The following is a 20,195-nucleotide window of genomic DNA, read 5'->3' as shown; positions in this document are numbered from 1 at the left end:
CGTGGCATTTATTTATTTATTTCGAACTGAGGGGATCGGGTCGCTAAGCCAAGTCGGCTTGTGTGCAACCCCCCAAAAGCATAAGGTACATCAAATAAACAAACAAAAGGTTGCCCACTATCCGGTTTACTTTTCGTGTTATGCATGGAACCCCTTCTAAATTTACTCCGCCGTAATATCCATCGTCCCCACGCTCCTGCTCACTTCTCCGTGGTTATAGCCGCCTTCGCCGATGACCTCACGTCATTACTCCGTAATGCACAGGATTTTATGATCCTTGATCGATGCCTCGCCTTGTACTCTCGTGTCTCAGGGGCTCGGGTTAATTACGACAAGTCGTTTACTCTCTGGTGCGGGGCCTGGTGTAAAAACCCCCCCACCCTACATTTACCGATCCCATCCCGGAATGATGGTGGCAAATTTCTCGGGGTTTACCTGGGTAATTCCAACGACTTCTTACACCGTAATTGGCCTGACCTTTCAGCCCGTCTGGCGGGTGTGTTAGGAAGATGGCAACGGTATCGCCATTTATGTTCCCTCACTGGTAGGGTTTTGCTGGCTAACCAACTCGCGGCCTCCGTTTTGTGGCATCGCCTCAAGGTGCTTAACCCCCCACTACCGTTATCATGGCTTGGCAATCTAGTATTGTTAATTTTATATGGTCAGGAATCCACTGGGTGCCGTCCCGGTCGCTTTACCCTCTCCGTTGTCACGGCGGGCTTGGTCTCGTACATATTCAAAGCAAAATTGACGCGTTCCGATCACTTTCATTACACCGATTATTGGTCCTACACCAAAACCCAATATCTCACGCACTTTTCCGGCACTTCTTTCCACGGATTCCCCTTTTGTCGCATTGCCTACTCGATACCTCTCACATTAGCAATCGCATTCCTTTTTACGCGCCCGCCCTTACCTCCTGGTATAGGATAAACCCTAAAATCTCCCCGTTACTTTCCTCTAAAGAAGCCTTTCTGGGGATTCCGATTATTTCTTCCCCGTTTATCACTACCGTCACTGGTCAACGCCTCGCCCCAGATTTGTTTGGTTATCTCGCGAGCATTCATGTGCGCGTTCTGGGGGACCTTTTGGATGACCTGGGACGGTGGCGCCCACAAGGTACTCTGCTCTCTGGTCGCCCCCCCGTCTCGCGCCATCATCGCTTGTATCCGCCAGGTAATAAGTTCGTGTATTCACTCATTCCCAGCCATTTTTACTGCTAGAGGCCTCAATCCCACTGCTCAGTTTACCCCTGATGGTGGCTTGAGCCTGTATTCAACGTATCGTTTTGGTAATTCTGAGCGAAAGCTTCTGATTACCAATTCCGTTACGACCTCGGCGCTCTACACATTAATTGTCTCAAACCGCTTCTCTCCCACGCAACCAGTCACTCCCCCGGATACCGCCCTCGTTCCTTCTCTTCAATGGTGGAATGGTCGTCTACTTTCTCCATTGAACAGTCGGGCCGAACTCTGTGTCCGTTGGCGAGCCCTTCATGGTTCTCTCCCGCATCCCACGCGACTCTCCCACATTGTCCTTTCCGCATGGACAACAGGTTTTGCCCGTTCTGTCTTGCGCCGGGCTCATTTCTCCATACGTATTATTTTTGCCCTTATCTTACATCAGTTTTGAAACTTATAAATGACCGCCTTTTCCGATGGAAAGGCCACCGCCATCCACCAGAACATTTTTGGTCTTTGGTCGCTTCCCCAGGGAAAGATCATACCATTTGCAATTTCGCGTTTGTCCTTACCCTGGTTGTTTTAACTGAGATTTATGCCGATATCTCTCAAATCACGTTGTCGGCCTATCCCTTCACTCAATACGTCAACCGAGCCACTTCCCAAATTATTAACCGGATTGCTGCCCGTTTTAGGGCGGAAAGATCACGGGTTGCGTCCGCCACTGACTTAGACCGCTTTATTTTACGTTGGGGTTTTGAACATGAACCACAATGGTTTTGACCCCTTAATTACCAGTTTTATTCTCTAGTAACCCTGGTTATCACTGCCATATCTTTCTGTTTAACTTGTTTTTTTTGTGTTTATATCTTTTTGCCAGATATATTTTGTTTTTTCTGGCGTTTTTTGTGTATATATAAGTTTCGCGACCTATAATTTCTTGTTTTTAATAACCTGTTTTAATGATTTTTGCCCAATATGACTTAATGCTCTTGTTTTCTGTATAATGTGCTATAATAACTAATGTACTATTATCACTCTACTCGATAATAAACTAACCAGTTTGAAAAACAAAAAAAAGCTCTCTCTCTCTCTCTCAAAACGCTAACGACTTAGTTTCTATCTCAAGCAACACGTTTAATAATTTAACAGAAGTTATAGTGTCCAAAAAATCTATAATTATTCAGGTTCAAAGGTCAGGTTGTTTATCTAATTTATCTCGCGATAAAAATAATATTCCGGTGACTCTCTCTCTCTCTCTCTCTCTCTCTCTCTGGATATATTCTCTATTGATCTAAAAGTTGTCTTAAGTCTATTCTATTCTAGAGTCCCAGTACCTTCGTTGAACTAAACTTTCCCCATTATATTGAGACAATTAGATTAAGGTTCTCATCGTTTTAGCTTCCCAGTCTTTACTCGTAAGTTTTGGGAAATTTAGAGAGTAGGCTTAACGTATCAATATTATCTACAGAAGATCAGTGTACCTATCCTCCATTTTCTAACGCGACTTTTGGCTTCGGGTATTACCTCATGTCTGGCGTGATATTTATGGAAAATTATATTTACTTTATTAAAAAGGGAAATAGATGGTTTACCTCGACTTTCTTGCTCTTTCAAAATCAAGGGAATTTAAAAATGTACATAACTATATTTTTAATGTATAGACGATGTAGTTTTAAGTAGAAAAACCCGTCGTGTCTAAATTTATTATATTTATTATTCCATTAAAGATATTTTTAAAAAATTATTTGAAAAATATACATTTTTTTGCACCGCGAGTAATGGATATTATCAGAAGTGAGATGAGACTAGAAGTGAAGGGCTCTAGCATTGGTAATAGATCCTGGCATTAGTGAACAAATTTGAGGATTTTACGCCGCTTCAATCTCGCCTACGCTAGAGAGAAAAAAATTGGTCGAGTTCCCAAAAACATTTCTTACCCCCTTCCCCTCAACCTAAAGCGGCGAAACAAAGACGCGGCTCCTTGAATCTAGTTCGGCCGTCTACCACCGCGAGCGTCTCACGTTTTGGAGGGGAAATTCTGAAACCGCCACTAGAGGGCCAACCGTTGGTGTGTTATCAAGAATTTTCACTTTCGCCGAGTGAAGAATTTGGTTAGCTCAGTACTTCTAGTCTCATCTCACTTCTGATATTATTGATAAATTTATGTGTTTTTCCTGTAATTTATCCAGTAAATATGAACTTGGTATTTTCCTTATATTTATTTTCTTTCTGAAAAATATTACTTCTTTGAAAAGAGGTATACCTAGTTGAACTTATTTCTTACTATAGGCCTATAGTGGAAATATGGAAATTACCTTTTCTTTTCGACTGTCGAAGTACCTAATACGAAAGGGAAAAAGAGTAAAACATTGGTCGAAAATCGAATCAGCCACTGAGAGAAAGAGAGAGAAAGAAAGGGGATAAGAGTAAGTTGGGAAAGATTTAAACAGGGTCGTCGTAGAAAAGGTCAAAAACTTACAAGCCAATGGGAATCAAAGATCAATCGCGTAAAAAATAAAACAGAGGGAGAGAAAAAACACAGTTCCCTCCTTCGAAGTAAAATGAGGTAAAGCGGCAAGCTGACCTATAAAGAAAGAGAAATCAGAGGGAAGGAGGTTGGATAAAAATGTGTAACCCATTTTGGGGACCCGAGGTCCTTCGCCCGCTCGAATAAATCGATATACTCCCCCCCCCCCGCTTTTTTTATACGAAAGGTTATTTTGAATTTCTTTCGGTAACCTTCCACCTCTTTCTTTTATTTAAAGCGGATAACTTTGAGATTATGATATTCCTAGTATCAGAAGTGAGATGAGACTAGAAGTGAAGGGCTCTAGCATTGATGGTAGATCCTGGCACTAGTGAACAAATTTGAGGATTTTACGCCGCTTCAATCGCGCCTACGCTAGAGAGAAAAAAATTGGTCGAGTTCCCAAAAACATTTCTTACCCCCTTCCCCTCAACCTAAAGCGGCGAAACACGGATGCGGCTCCTTGAATCTAGTTCGGCCGTCTACCACCGCGAGCGTCTCACGTTTTGGAGGGGAAATTCTGAAACCGCCACTAGAGGGCCAACCGTTGGTGTGTTATCAAGAATATTCACTTTCGCCGAGTGAAGAATTTGGTTAGCTCAGTACTTCTAGTCTCATCTCATGTTACAGACCGCTAAAAAAATAACTAATAAAAAACTCGACCTCTTATCTAATGATAGAATTTCTCTAACTAAAAAATAAGTTAAATTTGTATAAAAGCATTATGAATCCGATGTAAAATAGTTCTTTTATCTTCTAGTTTTTAACCAATAAGTCAGTGCTGGGTTGTAACTTGTTCAAACTTCGAATGCAAATAAAAACTGTGATTTAAATTAAGTTAATTTCGAGTCAAGTAAATTTTAAACATAGTGCGATAGATAAGTACGCGCAACATATTTTTTTTCGTTTGAGGAAACCCGGGACATAACGGGCAGTCGCGTATAAAAAGTTAGAAGAGTCAAGCCTGGCAAGTATCTGTGTCAATTATGGAAAAGTTGAAGAAGAATAGAGGGACTCTGCGAGCTAGAACCACCATTATAATGGACAAGTTGTATGCGAGTATATCCGAGGACGAGATCGATGTTGAAGAGATAGAACAACGTATGGATCAACTAGAAGCCAAGAAAATCAAGTTGGATCAACTCAATGAGCAAATAATGGCGCTAATCCTAGACGAAGACGAGGTAGAGGATGAGACCAACAAGACTGAAGATTACACCGAGAACATAATAGAGATCAAGAGACGAGCCTTGAGAAGAATCAGAACCAGAGATGACGCAAGATCAGTGAGGTCCGACGGAGGCATGGCTCAGCAAGAGGGAACGAGAGAGACAAGAGCTCAGGTCAAGCTGCCAAGATTAACCATTCAGAAGTTTGCTGGTGATGTCACGCAATGGCAAAGTTTCTGGAGTCAATTTGAGAGTGCCATACATAGTAACGAGAGCCTAGCAGATGTCGACAAGTTTAAATATTTACGTTCGTACATGGAAGGAGTCGCTGCAAGCGCTATTGGAGGTTTAACGTTGACTGAGAAAATCTACGCCAAGGCCATCGAAACCCTAAAAACCCGCTTCGGGAAGAAAACCATTGCAATGAGAAGTCACATGCACAAGCTAACTAGCCTGGTTCCAGTGAAGAGATCCTCAGACGTTCATGGTCTTCGCAAGCTATATGACAGTTGCGATACGCAAGTAAAAAGTCTGGATTCGTTGGGAGTAACGTTGGAAACATACAATAGTATGTTTTACTCAATACTTATGAATCTGGTACCATCCGATATCTACCTGGAATACAGTAAACAACGGGAGAACGAGGACAACTGGGACGTAATGAGTTTCCTGGAACACATAAGGAAAGAAGTTGAGAGCCGAGAGAGAGCCACTGTATATCAATCAGACGAAAGCATTAGCGATCGGCGACAAGAAAATCATACCAGCAAGAGCACGATAAGTATAAATAACAAGTTTGAGCCCAGATACCCCAGAAGAACGCCAACAGCAGCAGCTTTAAGTACAGCGGTTATAAGTATATGCCTGTACTGTCAAGAAGCGGGACACCAACCAGAAGCATGTCAAAACAAGACACTAGAGGCAAAGATTCAAGCCATTACGAACGAGCGAAGATGTTTCAATTGTCTTCGGACTGGTCACAACGCCCGGTATTGTCGATCCCACGTCAGATGTAAAACCTGCCAGAGAAGACATCATACATCTTTATGCAAAGAAGGTCATAGTGAAGCGGAGAAAAGCGAAGAGTCATCTACATCCAGTAAAAGTCTTGCAAATTTGATGACAATCTTACCTCCTGTGTCGCAAGTCAGAGAACAAGTCTTACTACAGACCGTTGTTTTGAATGCTGAGGGACAATCTAACCAAGTACTAGCAAGATGTCTCTTCGATAATGGAGCGCAACAATCATTCGTCCGAGAAGACATATCACGAGCATTAAAGTTACCCATTGTCACCGAAGAGACTGTGGTAGTTAATCCATTCGGAACCAAGGAAGGAATTCTGCGTCACCAGAGACGAGTTGTAATAACTCTTCGTAGTATCCTGAATGAAAGCATCAGCGTGCAATTGGAAGTTCTAGAAGTTCCAACTATATGCGGAGCGTTGGTCAGCGTGCCTGGAGAACGTATAAGAGTTACCATGAAGGAAAGGGGAATTACGCTAGCCGACTGTCCAGAGGTACGAGGCATCAAAGCACCAGCTGAACTTGGAATCCTCATCGGAGCTGATCATTATTGGGCAGTAGTTCCGGGTAACACTGTTCGACTTGGCGAATCCCTAGTAGCCGTGGAAAGTCTCTTCGGTTGGTCCGTACAAGGTCCCGTTCCAGTATCCGTCAATTTGGCACTACGCTCAGCTGCTGTTATGATGTCCATCAAAGAAGATCAAGTTTTATCCACGAGCCTCCGTAAATTCTGGGAATTGGGTGCTTTGGGAATCGAAGAAGAAGAGTCACTGTCAACGATGGAGTCACTGTCAACGATGGAGCAAGAAATTATTGACAGGCACAAGTTAACAACTACAATGGAAAATGGTCGTTACATGGTACATCTACCATGGAAAGCCAACCATCCTCGCCTGAAAGATAATTTACCGGTTGCAAGACGACGCATGAAGACCCTAATCACTCGGTTTCAACAGGACGCCTTGTTGTACCAGAAGTATCAAGACATTATTACCGAATATATTCAACTCGGAATAGTAGAGAAGATCCCAGAATCCGAAATAGTGAAGCAAGAAGGCGAAGCCCACTATTTACCGCATTTTGCTGTAGTACGAGACGATAAAGAGACCACCAAATGCCGTATGGTACACGATGCTTCAGCCCATGAACCTGGAGATCCATCTCTCAATTTCTGCCTTGAATCCGGACCTAACCTCAATCCAGATCTTTTAAACGTATTACTTAATTTTCGACGACACCGAATAGCTCTGGTTGGGGATGTCGAAAAGGCTTTCCTGCAGATTGGTATGGCATCTGAAGACAAAGACTTCGTTCGTTTCCTCTGGATTGACAGCTTGCCTTCTCGCAACGAGGAACAGAATTTCGTCCATCTCCGAATGACTCGAGTGGTGTTTGGAGTCACTGCTAGTCCTTTCTTGCTCGCGGCGACATTGCGACTCCATTTTGAAAAGCAGAAAAACGAGTATCCTGAGATATGCAATATTATGAACAAGCTAATCTACGTAGATGATTTTCCAACTGGAGCAGAAACCATGGAGGCCGCTTACCAGATATACAAGGAATCTACCGAGGTTATGAAGTCAGCTATCATGAATTTGCGCAAATGGGTCACGAATTCAAAGGAGTTAGCAAAACGATGGACAGAAGAAGCTCAGACACGAGGCGAAACACGAATTCAACAAGATCAATTCACCAAAACCATCAAAGTACTTGGAGTATCATGGGATCCGTCAAGCGACGCACTCACTTTCAATATATCGGACATATTAGAGTTCCTGTTAATCAAGAAGGACACAAAGAGAGGAGTACTTCAAGCTACCTCCAGAGTCTTTGACCCAATTGGACTCCTTTCACCATTTCTCGTCCGCGCAAAATGCCTGTTCCAGACACTATGGTCGCTGGGAATTGACTGGGACGCAAAGTTACCAACAGAAGTTCAAGAGCAATGGGACCAGTGGTGTCAAGACCTAATTATGGTTCAGAAGATCGCCATTCCTAGATACTACCTTGCGCAAAGCGAAGATCCGAAGGTGACCGAGTACGAGATTCACATGTTCTGCGACGCTAGTCAAAAGGCGTATGGATCGGTGATATACCCACGCTATAAGACGATCACAGGGACTATCGGTGTATCACTGATAACTTCAAAGACAAGAATCGCACCACTCAAGCAGCTAACCATTCCAAGGCTCGAAATAATGGCTGCTCTAATCGGATCTCGGCTGCTGAAATATACCCTGAACGTCTTCGACGGAAAGATAACAAAATATCACTGCTGGTCCGATTCGGAAATTGTCCTTCATTGGATTCAGAGTTCGTCGAAAGAATGGAAGCCGTTCGTAAGCAACCGATTATCGGAAATACATAAATTAACCAATCCAGCTAGGTGGGGCCACTGCACCGGCCATGACAATCCAGCTGATTTACCATCTCGAGGTTGCCGAATTCAAGAACTTATCGAAAACGAGGCCTGGTGGAAGGGTCCAACGTGGTTATCTTTACATGAAGATTTATGGCCGAAGAACAAATTTCAAGAATGCATCCAGCGCCCCGAAGATCTTCTTAAAGAAGAACGCCGAAGAGTACAACTTGCCTGTGTCGTAGCAGGGTTGGCAAAAATTGAGTTTTTTTTAAAAAAAACAAAAGTTGTGTTTTTTATTGTTTAAAACACGATTTGTTGTTTTAAACTGTTTTTTAAACAAGTAGAAAAAAAACAGTAAAAAACACAAAAAAAACCTAGTTTTAAACATGTTTAAAATCACTCTTGCAGAACTAATAGCCTATATATTATACATCGCGGCTCTCCATTTAAGCCACTACTCCCGCTAGCGCAAGGCGCTTATTTTCACAGCCTGCTTGATTAAACAAAATGGTCTTGGTTCGGACCAAGACAGAGAAAACAAACGATGAGAGTGACGTTTATCAATTGACTGAAGATCCGATATTGCGATTTTTCTTTATTTATATTAATTTATTCCTTAATCACAATTTAATTCAATCAATTTATTTAATTGTTAATCGATTTATTCCCTCCAAATTAATTGAAAAATAACATATTTGATCTTTTTCAAGAACAAATTAGATTTTCCGAAATTATTTTATGATATTAATTATTTTGAAGGGAGTGCGTGTTAAGCGATCAATACAGAATATGTGAAATATTCTACTGACTGTTTAAAAAGAGCAAGAGCTCCTTAAATTTAGAATTTCATGGTGTAAGAAATTGTCCGTGTGGAATTAGAACCAGGGACCACTTGAACCCAAAGCGAGTATCATACAGCTTGACCAACGGACCACGAAAACGTATTGAGAAGAAAAACACGAAAAGACGAAATCAAGAGCTCCTAAAATTTAGAATTTGAAGGTGTAAGAAAGGGTCCTTGCCAGGGTTGCCAAAAATGTAGTAAAAAAAAGTTGTGTTTTTATTGTTTAAAACACGATTTAAAATTAGATTTTCCGAAAAATTTTATCATGAAATTAATTATTTAAAAGGGAGTACGTGTTGAGGGATCAAATTTGAATATTTGAAATGTTCTACTGACTGTTTAAAAAGAGCGCAAGAGATCTTTTTAAAACGAAAGTGTATTTTTTTAATAGCGCATACAAAATGAGGGTGATGGGTAAAATTGTTCATTTAACCCCAAATGTCCAAATGCTTGATTTCTTTTGTGGCCACTATTAAGGAATTTTCGCTTCCATACTGCAGAGTTTCTTGGTCAGAACTCATACATATGAAACTTCACCACCCCTTTCTACTTTGTAGGCGCTTCATGTTTTCCGTTTACGGATTAAGCGTATTATTTTAGCACTGTCAAGGGCCTGGCTTTAAATATTACGCGTAATCACTTTAGAACAGTAAAATGTACCAACAGTGTAGAAAAACGTTGTTCCTTTACCTTAGGTAGACGACAAAATAAGTTATTCTTAATCAAATTATTGAATATCAGTCTTCAATACAGATTGGTAACGGATAAATCAACTGGTAAGGTTTCCAAACAATTAAACACTCATAAGAAACAGTCAAATAATTGCAAGGTTTTGACTGAAGCTTATTATTTCTATTATTATTCTATTATTTTCGCTCATTTTCAAATAAAACGAGGTAAAAATATTCGAAATACCTCTCCATAAAAAACATGTTTTAAACTGTTTGTTTAAAACGTTTTAAACAAATTAATGTTTTTTTTTCATGGCTGTTTAAAACAAGTTTTAAACAAAAGTTTAAAACAAATTGTTTAAAACTTGCCAACCCTGTGTCGTAGAGATCAAAGAACCACTATTAAATCTAGGACATTTTCAATTTGCCAGACAAGTCTTTCGAGTTAGCGCCTGGGTATCCCGATTCATCAACAATTCACGATGTACCATTCAAGACAGAGTTAAAGGTCCGTTACAAGCTGATGAGATCCAGATGGCGAAACTTTATTGGATTAAACAAGTTCAAGGAGAATTCTTTTCTGAAGAGCTGAAGTTCTTGCATGAAAAGGCACCGATACCAGCGTCATCACCAATAGCACAATACAGCCCGTTTTTGGACAATGAAATCCCAACAAAAACATCTCTGTAAAAATATGCCAAGTTGTTTGGCCGTAAAAAGAAGTGAGATCAAAAATACGGCCAAGTTATTATCTCCAGGTGAACCAACATTTTATTCGACTTAAAACTTCCCAAGAATGTTTTTCTGACTTGGCCATTAGCATTTCAAAGATTCGTTTAATTCCAGATATGGATCGAAATTAAAATATTAAATCAAATTGGTTAAATATTCTTGAATAGCCTTTGTGGTTAAACTTGTAACTTCCGTTCTTCACCTTCACGGGCGCAAAGAAGAAGGATGCAAGTTTGGAATGCTAATGGCCAAGTCAGAAAAACATTCTTGGGAAGTTTTAAGTCGAATAAAATGTTGGTTCACCTGGAGATAATAACTTGGCCGTATTTTTGATCTCACTTCTTTTTACGGCCAAACAACTTGGCATATTTTTACAGAGATGTTTTTGTTGGGATTTCACTCCTTTTTGTACGTGCATGTTTTTGTAGATTTATAGAAGTAGGATCACAGTTGTTAACCGTATTTCTATTCGAAGAACACTATATTGTGGCAAGTAACACTTTTAATCAACAGAATAGATTTAAGAAAAATTAAATGAATCAAAACACGCTTAGAACCATTTCAGACGAAATGAAAAGGAAATGAGTAAAAAATTTATTTACTAAAACATTAATTAAAAAACATAAATTTTACAATACGAAAGAATCATATTAGTAAAAAATATTAATATTAAAAGACGAAAAAATTAAATTATAATGTCCTATTACGAGGGGATCTAAATTATAAAACCCCCATTTCAGGGGCTAACAGGGGAAAATTCCCGCTTTTGGGACTTTTTCCTTTCTTTGTATGCTAAGTCCTACTTGTATGCCAAATTTTATCATTCCCGCAACACCGGAAGTGCCCTAGAGGTTTAGATGATGACTCTAAATCTAAACCCCCATTTCAGGGGCTAAAAGGGGAAAACTCCCGCTTTTGGGACTTTTCCCTTTGCTTGTATGCTTAGTGGAACAAGTATGCCAAATTTTATCATTCCCGCAACACCGGAAGTGCCCTAGAGGTTTAGATGATGACTCTAATTCTAAACCCCCATTTCAGGGGCTAAAAGGGGAAAACTCCCGCTTTTGGGACTTTTCCCTTTGCTTGTATGCTGAGTGGAACAAGTATGCCAAATTTCATCATTCTAGCACCACCGGAAATGCCCTAGAGGTTTTGATGATGTGTCAGTCAGTCAGTCAGTCAGTCTCATAATGTGTCATTTTCACAGAAACCAAATGAGCTAGAAAGCTGGAAGTTGGAGGACTTCCTAGTATTAACACTGTGCCCTTGAGGTGCAAATATGAGTGGTGTACTATTCCCCAGTACCGAGTTACGAGGGGGTGAAAATGAGGCTGAAATGTTTCGGGTAAAGGATTGCTGGTAGTGCACGACAACTTGGCGGGTGCACTGCCGTGCACCCAGATAATAAGATTGGGCGGTCGTCTACAGTTCTCTTCCTTAGAACGCCAAAGAAAACATCCGTATATCTTACCTGAAACCCATAGACTATCAGAACTGTTGGTCGTTGATGCTCACTGGAGGACCATGCACTATGACAGAGTTACGAGACGAATTATGGATATTGCAAGGACGGCGTCTGGTGAAAAGGGTCGTAGAACGATGCTGTGTCTTCCGACGTTTCAGGGCCAGGCCTGGGGACCAAGTCATTGCGCCGTTGCCAGCCGACCGAGTCATTGAATCTCCACCCTTCCAAGTTACAGGCATAGATTTCGCCGGGCCACTCTACGTTCGAGACCTCAAAAATCCAAAAGTCTATATTGCACTTTTCACCTGTGGAGTCACACGTGCGATCCATCTGGAGATTGTCTCCGATCTTAGTGCCGACAAGTTCATGTTAGCCTTGCGTCGTTTCATATCAAGAAGAGGTGTTTGCGAAACGATATATTCAGATAACGCCAAAGCTTTCAAACGAGCCGAAAAGGACATCAGACAACTATACAGAAACATCCGAGATGAGAAAGTCCAGAATTACAGTAGTAACCACAACATCAAATGGATCTATATCATCGAACGTGCCGCCTGGTGGGGAGATTTTTGGGAGCGGTTAATAGGCTCTGTTAAAACCTGTCTAAAACGCACTCTCGGAAAAGCAGCTCTTACTTACGAAGAACTCTATACTACGTTAACCGAAGTTGAATCTGTCCTTAACTCGAGACCTCTGACGCACACATTTACGGAAGCCAGCGAACCTGAAGCTTTGACACCGGGCCATTTCCTTATAGGACAACGACTTACGTCTTTGCCAGACCGGAATTTCAAAAACGATCCAATTGCCGCCAGTCGAGAATCGTTGACCAAACGAGTCAAATATCGACAGAGGATCCTGAACCAATTTTGGAACCGTTGGCGCTCGAATTGCCTAATGGAGCTTCGCTCAGCCCATAGTAGTCCACAAGTCAAGAATCCAGTGGAGTTCAAATTAGATGACATAGTCCTTGTGGAAGAACAACATGTTCCAAGACAATCTTGGAAACTGGGCCGCATTATACAAGTTTACCCTGGACGTGACGGAAAAATCAGAAGTTGCTCCTTGAAATTGCCATGTGGGACCATCCTTAGAAGAGCCATTCAAATGTTGTACCACTTGGAAATCAATTAAATGACTGCGTCATTGGCGGGGAGGATGTTACAGACCGCAAAAAAAATAACTAATAAAAAACTCGACCTCTTATCTAATGATAGAATTTCTCTAACTAAAAAATAAGTTAAATTTGTATAAAAGCATTATGAATCTGATGTAAAATAGTTCTTTTATCTTCTAGTTTTTAACCAATAAGTCAGTGCTGGCTTGTAACTTGTTCAAACTTCGAATGCAAATAAAACTGTGATTTAAATTAAAGGGATGTACAATCCGTTATGTATGGGCGTGTCTATAAGACTCAAGAACTATATTTTTTAGTAGTAGTGTTACTATTTTCTGGAGTAGTGATTAGGCTGTCGTCTGCTTGAACGTCTGTTTCTACGGTCCCCAATGCACTGATAATGCTACGAACTTCACGCATGCTCAGTAGAGCTATATTTGATGGAAGATAAGTTTGATATAGGCCCCGCCCATACATAACGGATTGTACATCCCTTTAAGTTAATTTCGGGTCAAGTAAATTTTAAACATAGTGCGATAGATAAGTACGCGCAACATCTCACTTCTGATATTATTGATAAATTTATGTGTTTTTCCTGTAATTTATCCAGTAAATATGAACTTGGTATTTTCCTTATATTTATTTTCTTTCTGAAAAATATTACTTCTTTGAAAAGAGGTATACCTAGTTGAACTTATTTCTTACTATAGGCCTATAGTGGAAATATGGAAATTGCCTTTTCTTTTCGACTGTCGAAGTACCTAATACGAAAGGGAAAAAGAGTAAAACATTGGTCGAAAATCGAATCAGCCACTGAGAGAAAGAGAGAGAAAGAAAGGGGATAAGAGTAAGTTGGGAAAGATTTAAACAGGGTCGTCGTAGAAAAGGTCAAAAACTTACAAGCCAATGGGAATCAAAGATCAATCGCGTAAAAAATAAAACAGAGGGAGAGAAAAAACACAGTTCCCTCCTTCGAAGTAAAATGAGGTAAAGCGGCAAGCTGACCTATAAAGAAAGAGAAATCAGAGGGATGGAGGTTGGATAAAAATGTGTAACCCATTTTGGGGACCCGAGGTCCTTCGCCCGCTCGAATAAATCGATATACTCCCCCCCCCCCCCCGCTTTTTTAATACGAAAGGTTATTTTGAATTTCTTTCGGTAACCTTCCACCTCTTTCTTTTATTTAAAGCGGATAACTTTGAGATTATGATATTCCTAGTATCAGAAGTGAGATGAGACTAGAAGTGAAGGGCTCTAGCATTGATAGTAGATCCTGGCACTAGTGAACAAATTTGAGGATTTTATGCCGCTTCCCACGCGCTAAAACTAGAGTGGAAAAAATTGGTCGAGTTCCAAAAACATTTCCTATCCCCTTCAACTCAACCTAAAGCGGCCGAACACGGACGCGGCTCCTTGAATCTAGTTCGGCCGTCTACCACCGCGAGCGTCTCACGTTTTGGAGGGAAAATTCAGAAACCGCTACTAGAGGGCCAACCGTTCGTGTGTTATCAAGAATATTCACTTTCGCCGAGTGAAGAATTTGGTTAGCTCAGTACTTCTGGTCTCATCTCACATCTGCTAGTATATATTTGAGTTTATATCCATTTTTCTTTGAAAGTTTAGATACGGGAAAAATTTCTCTGCTGCGGGCGTGTCAGTTAGGTAGAGCGTAGGCGAAGAAAGCAAATCCAGTTTTGTAGGAAAGGTATAGAAAACGTTATTTTCCTAGTTTCCTTTTTCTGACGCTCCAGGCTCTCAAGGATGCGAGAAAAGAAGTGATCGAGAAATTCCACGCGCGGGTTGGATTACTCAGGATGAAATTGCGTTGGTTTCGCCTTATTTCTACTGGATGAAAACAATCCATCTACGTTTATTTGTAAGGCAAATTCGGGATGGCACGGAGAAATAAGAGAAGAGAGAACTTAAAGACGAGGCCCCGAAATTGTTGTTCTCGCTTGTGTACCCTAGAGAGTTATTTTCTTCAAAAACTAGGCTTCCAAATTCTCCAAACGAAAATACAAGGACGTCGTTTCAACGCGTGCATGCGTGGAAATGGGTTTAAATTTTCTTCTTTTGGTTTGGGAATGGATGGGAGATGGAGAAAGATTTGGACGACACCCGGTGAAAGAAAAGGTGGAGAATGCCAAGTCCTTCAATGACGTATATAATGAAAAATATCATCGTCGCCAAAGATTTAGACTGTTTTCTACTTTCCAAGGGTATTTTGAAGGCTTGTATACACGCGTTTTTTTAAGAGCAAAAACTGCTTCTATGTTGTTTTTTTTTTCGGGGATGGGTACCCGTGGAAGGAACTAATGGTTCTGAGAATTTGTCGCCGCGTTCCAGCTGGCTGAATCAAAAGAGAAACGAATTCTGTAGAGTACCGGCACTTCTTAGCCTATCATAGTTACGGACTCTATGGAAAAGTAATACTTACTGCCATAACCTTTTATTATTTTGTACGCCAAGTACCTTTGAATCAAGGCGCGATGGGGGAAGGTGATTAATTGGGAGATACCTAATACTACTTAATCTTTATCATAAAGCCTTCAACTCTATTAATGGGGTTGAAACGAATGGACTTCCATCGTTTTCGGTATCGATTTCTTGGACAGGCCTTATAGGGGTTTACTCTGATCTTTAGAATTAAAAAAAAAATCGGCTGGTCATTTTGTATCTGACCTAAATTGTTTCTTTTTTATACGTCCGTGGATTTTTACGGACGGCGCCTTTCATGTGGTTCACGCTTCACTGGGTTTCTGTACCGTTAGACCATGTGATGTAAAATTTTTAGATCTAAAAATCGGTGTAGTTTAAAGAACATTATTGGGAAGCCATTAAAGTGATGGATTTCCATAATTTATTTTCGCTACATTAGGCTAGTATTGCCTAGTACATTTTAAAATAAAATAGGCTTAAGTGAAACTGAATGACCAAAACCTTGTATTAATATTAATGTTTTGTGTTTCAGGTTGGGCCGGCTCCCGGAAATATTCCTATCAGAACGAAAGCTCAAGTTACAGTTTCAAATCAATGGAGTTCTTTTTAAGTTTATCGTTATACGCACCTCAAATACACGAACCACTTCAAATTTATTAAGCTTGAAAAACTCCCTACTTAAGGTTCAAGCAAGAAGTTATATCAGTATCTCAGAGAGAAGGTATAAGATGCCTTTGTATTCGCGCGCCATAGTCCCAGTCCCCCTTTCAAAATACAAGGGGGGACGTAAAAGGAGGCGCCGGGCTATTTCGCCTCTCCTCAGTCGGAAAATATGACTGTAATTTTCGTCACTCGCGTCGTCGCGCTGACGTGAGTTTTCAAGAACCAATGAGATGCTGGTTGTAATTTAGAGACGGGGATTATCTCCGGACCTACGTTTGCACTGAAGATAAAGCTGGAAATCTGGCGAATTTATACCTTCTCTCTGAGATACTAGATATAACTTCTTGGTTCAAAAACCTCTTTACATTCCTGTCTCCTAGATAACGTTTTTAATCACAAATCAAGCAAAAACCTCTATCCTTTCTTATTTCGTATCGAAGAAGCGAGTGTTTATCCAATCTCATAGTCACTTGGGTCTATTGAGGCCAGGCTTTCCAGCTTTAATATCTTCTTTTTAGAGGATATGTTTTTGTTTATTTTACGGTAATATAAGCGCCCCCAAGCGTAAAACCACGGCGAATTAAATTGGTTTAAAAAATATTTTCGCTTCGCGACACGTATGGGCCTAGTTCATTTCGGAGGCTCCGTTTGAACGAACTAGTTTTCTGGAACTTTCTAGTTAGCTTGTATATAATATTGCCTTCGGGGGACTAGAACAGTCGAGTTTTCACGTTTTCGAATAAATTACGCGTTTTGAAAGATGCGTGATAGATCTTTCTCGCCTTTTATTAATAAAGGGAAATTACAATAATATTTTGCGTTTATTAGTAATGTCTCGGAAGTGAATTAAATAGAAACTGTTGAATTTATTAATTGGCAAAAACAATTTGAACTAAAAATTATCGTTTCCATCTGGAAAATTTATAATTTTTATAATGGCCTCCAAATATATCAGTCTTTACGCGTTACATCAATCAAAATATTCCCATTAAATACGAAAATTTCGATATTAAACTTTTCCACCGAGCCATACCAGTTAGTGTCAATTCCGACTGATTTTAATATAGTCCTTGATGCGTTAAAAAATTATATAAAAAAATCTCGAGATAATGCACCATGTGTATACGGGATTTACGAGAGGTATTTCTGTGGGCGCTGCCATAACCTGTCGGCGGCCTTTAGTTAGTGGCTGACATTCCCTGTCGTCGAACGCGCTCCGTAGCCTTGGCAGAACAACTCTCTGAAAAGGGGGCGGTAACCTCGTAAACTAAATCCATTTAGATTAATTTTTCCAAAACCCAGCTCCTTTTTTCCATATAGCGACTTGGGTTCGGAACGCGGCTGTGACTCCACTGTCGTCAAGGGTTGTATACGGTTAACGTGTATTAAACAAGACGGCCCAAGGGCTCGTAATAGTAGCCATATCGTACGAGTGAATAGCCCCTCTATACCCTACCCTAATGAGTGGATAACCCCTCTATACCTTACCCTAATGAGTGAATAGCTCTATCTTTTTCAATACATAAATGATTTACCGTGCATAAAATCAGAGTGAATAGCCCCTCGATTCCCTACTCTAAACAGTGATTAAATTATAACCGTATAAATTTACTTATGCTGTAATTCTAATATTCCGGCGAATCGAAGAACAGATAGTTTTTAGTGATAATCCCCTCGATGAGTTTACAACATAGACTTATTCCGATGCACACTTATCGCATCTTATAAATTTCTAACCAAACCTTTTGAAAGAGAAAGTTTAGTTATAGTGATTACGCATTTTAGTGATTATCCCCTCGAATTACCTTTAGCAATGCTAAAATGATCAAACGCTGGAAACGCATAACGCTCATTTAACACTATGTTAGCTCTATCTAAACCCATATTTGAATTAACCGCCGAAACGTTCCAGTCAAACATAACATAGATGACGATAGCTAGTTTAGCTACCGAACGAGAACGAAACACATGAGGAGCGCGGTAGGAAACGGGGAAAATCGTTATCTATTTAATTAGCACATACATAAATAGAAAATAAATATAAAAACCCCAAACCTACAAATTCATAAGTATCCGACCCCACAGATAAAAATTCAAAAGTTTCCGACCCCACAGATTAAGAGGTACCCCACCCCACATCACCCCGACATTTTAGAGATAAGAATAAATAATAAAAAACTAGGGGTTTCTATCAAGTCTCTATAGCTCAGTGGTTAGAATGGCTGTGTACTGCGCCAGTGACCCGGGTTCGATTCCCGGGTCTGACCTGAAAAAATTTTAATTAAAATCAAATCTCTAACCGAACCCAGTAACCCTTATGGGTGGGTTGTGGAAATATAAAGTTCCTTTTAAGCTAAAATCTGTTGATAACGAAGCGACAACCCCGGCCACTACTATTACTACTACTACTACTAGTACGGACGACGGCTCGGGTCAAACTAAGAGCCTATCGTATACTACGATATGGCTAAAAAGGAAAAGGGAGTAACCAAGCTACGGTATCAAAGAATAAAAAAAAATAATATTTCATTTTTATGAACTCATTTCTTTCTCCACGGCTTATTAAAGAAATTTAGCTCTTTTTTTGTAAACTTTCTTTTTTGAAAAAGATGAGAAGATGAAATATAGTGAAAACGATGGACGATTTTAGCTTTAGTAATGGAACGATGACCTCCTTTCTGACAGAATCCCTTAGACGTGGGCGGTATCATCTTGGCCCCCATGGCTTCCTAAAAATGTTTTGGACTTGAGCGGAGAAAATGGAATGGAAGATGGAGGATCAGAAAAATGACATTGGTGGGTCAAGTCTCGGAGAAACAAACTTCTCAGCTCTCAAAGAAGTGAAAAAGCCCCGAAATGTAAAAAAAAATCTTCTCTATGCAACAAAGTCCGGGCGTTTCAATCGATTTCGCAAATATTTAGTACACTGGTTTCCTTTAACCTATATACGAGCTGAATGGTCTTTCAGGTTCGATTTGTGGCCATCTTTTTAAATGGTGGCCACAAATTTAAATACCCTTCTTTATGGAATATTGTCCGCGTGAAAAGTAATAATAATGTGCCGACGGGCTGACGGGCAACGCCAAGTGCCTTCGCTCCAAGGGTGCTACAAAAATATTAGTCATCAGTAAAATCTACCCATTCTTTTTATCATTTTGATGGAAGTTCTTATTACATTTCTTATTATTTTTATTATAATTTCAGATGTTCGGTATTGATTCAAACGTTCCTGGCAATTCTGGCGTTACTTCATTCCTTGTCGCCATATTGGTATTTCTTTTTAAGCTATAAATGTTTATGTTTTGAGGCATATCAAGTGCAATATACGAGGGGTCCGACTATACCAAAAAAAAGCGTTCGGAATTTCTTCCTGATTTCGTAATTTATTGATTTTTTCAAAGTTTTCACGAGAAGCGTACTGAATTTCGTGTAAATGTCGGACCCCTCGACAATGTATAATTTAATACTGAGATTGAAGTAGTTTATAGTGTCACCGAGGAGCTAAACACTCGCGCATTCTGGCCTCGGTGTAGAAAAGCGCTACTTGGGAGAGCTAATATATTTAAATCCCTCCACCGGACTGAAACAATGGTTGGGTAGTTATTTTTGTTTATTAATTGGTCTTAGTTCCAAGGTAATTATTTAGCAACTCTGGGTTATCTAAACAAATAATTTAATACGAAGTTATAACAAGACGACCCAAGGGCTGGGCTCGTAATAGTAACCACATCGTACCGTACTTCGACACGAATCCTTTAACAGTGGTAAAACATTGTACCAGTAAATACCTATTAAAAGAAGTACAGAAAATCAGAGTGAATAGCCCATCGATACTCAAACAAAAAATTAGAACCCTTAATCCTTATTTCAATAAATTTACTTACGTTATAAGTGTAATATCCGGGGCACAAGCTAGTAATTTCTTTTAAAGCTACTTCCGGCACTCGGTTTCTTGGTAGAAACGTGGTTACCTTTGTCTAAATATCACTCCCCTGAGT

The 20,195-nt window shown here is 40.1% G+C and overlaps 2 protein-coding genes across 2 annotated transcripts; both read left to right on the top strand.

Moving 5' to 3' along the window:
* Positions 1-4,697: 4,697 nt before the first annotated feature.
* On the top strand, positions 4,698-10,471 carry LOC149639884 (uncharacterized). The gene is made up of 2 exons (XM_089850830.1): positions 4,698-8,512; positions 10,213-10,471. The coding sequence occupies exons 1-2, from the start codon at positions 4,698-4,700 to the stop codon at positions 10,469-10,471; spliced, it is 4,074 nt and encodes a 1,357-aa protein (XP_089706956.1).
* Positions 10,472-12,044: 1,573 nt separating this feature from the next.
* On the top strand, positions 12,045-13,112 carry LOC149639883 (uncharacterized). Its single transcript, XM_089850828.1, has one exon. It carries the CDS (start codon positions 12,045-12,047, stop codon positions 13,110-13,112), a length of 1,068 nt encoding a protein of 355 aa, XP_089706954.1.
* Positions 13,113-20,195: the final 7,083 nt, after the last annotated feature.

This window comes from Phalangium opilio, unplaced genomic scaffold (genome assembly GCF_054372755.1).
Source record: "Phalangium opilio isolate 3A_F unplaced genomic scaffold, DU_Popi_V2 ptg000094l_1, whole genome shotgun sequence".
NCBI lineage: Eukaryota > Metazoa > Arthropoda > Arachnida > Opiliones > Phalangiidae > Phalangium > Phalangium opilio.
Note: the sequence above shows the minus strand (reverse complement) of the source record. Positions and strands in the feature narration are given on the sequence as shown.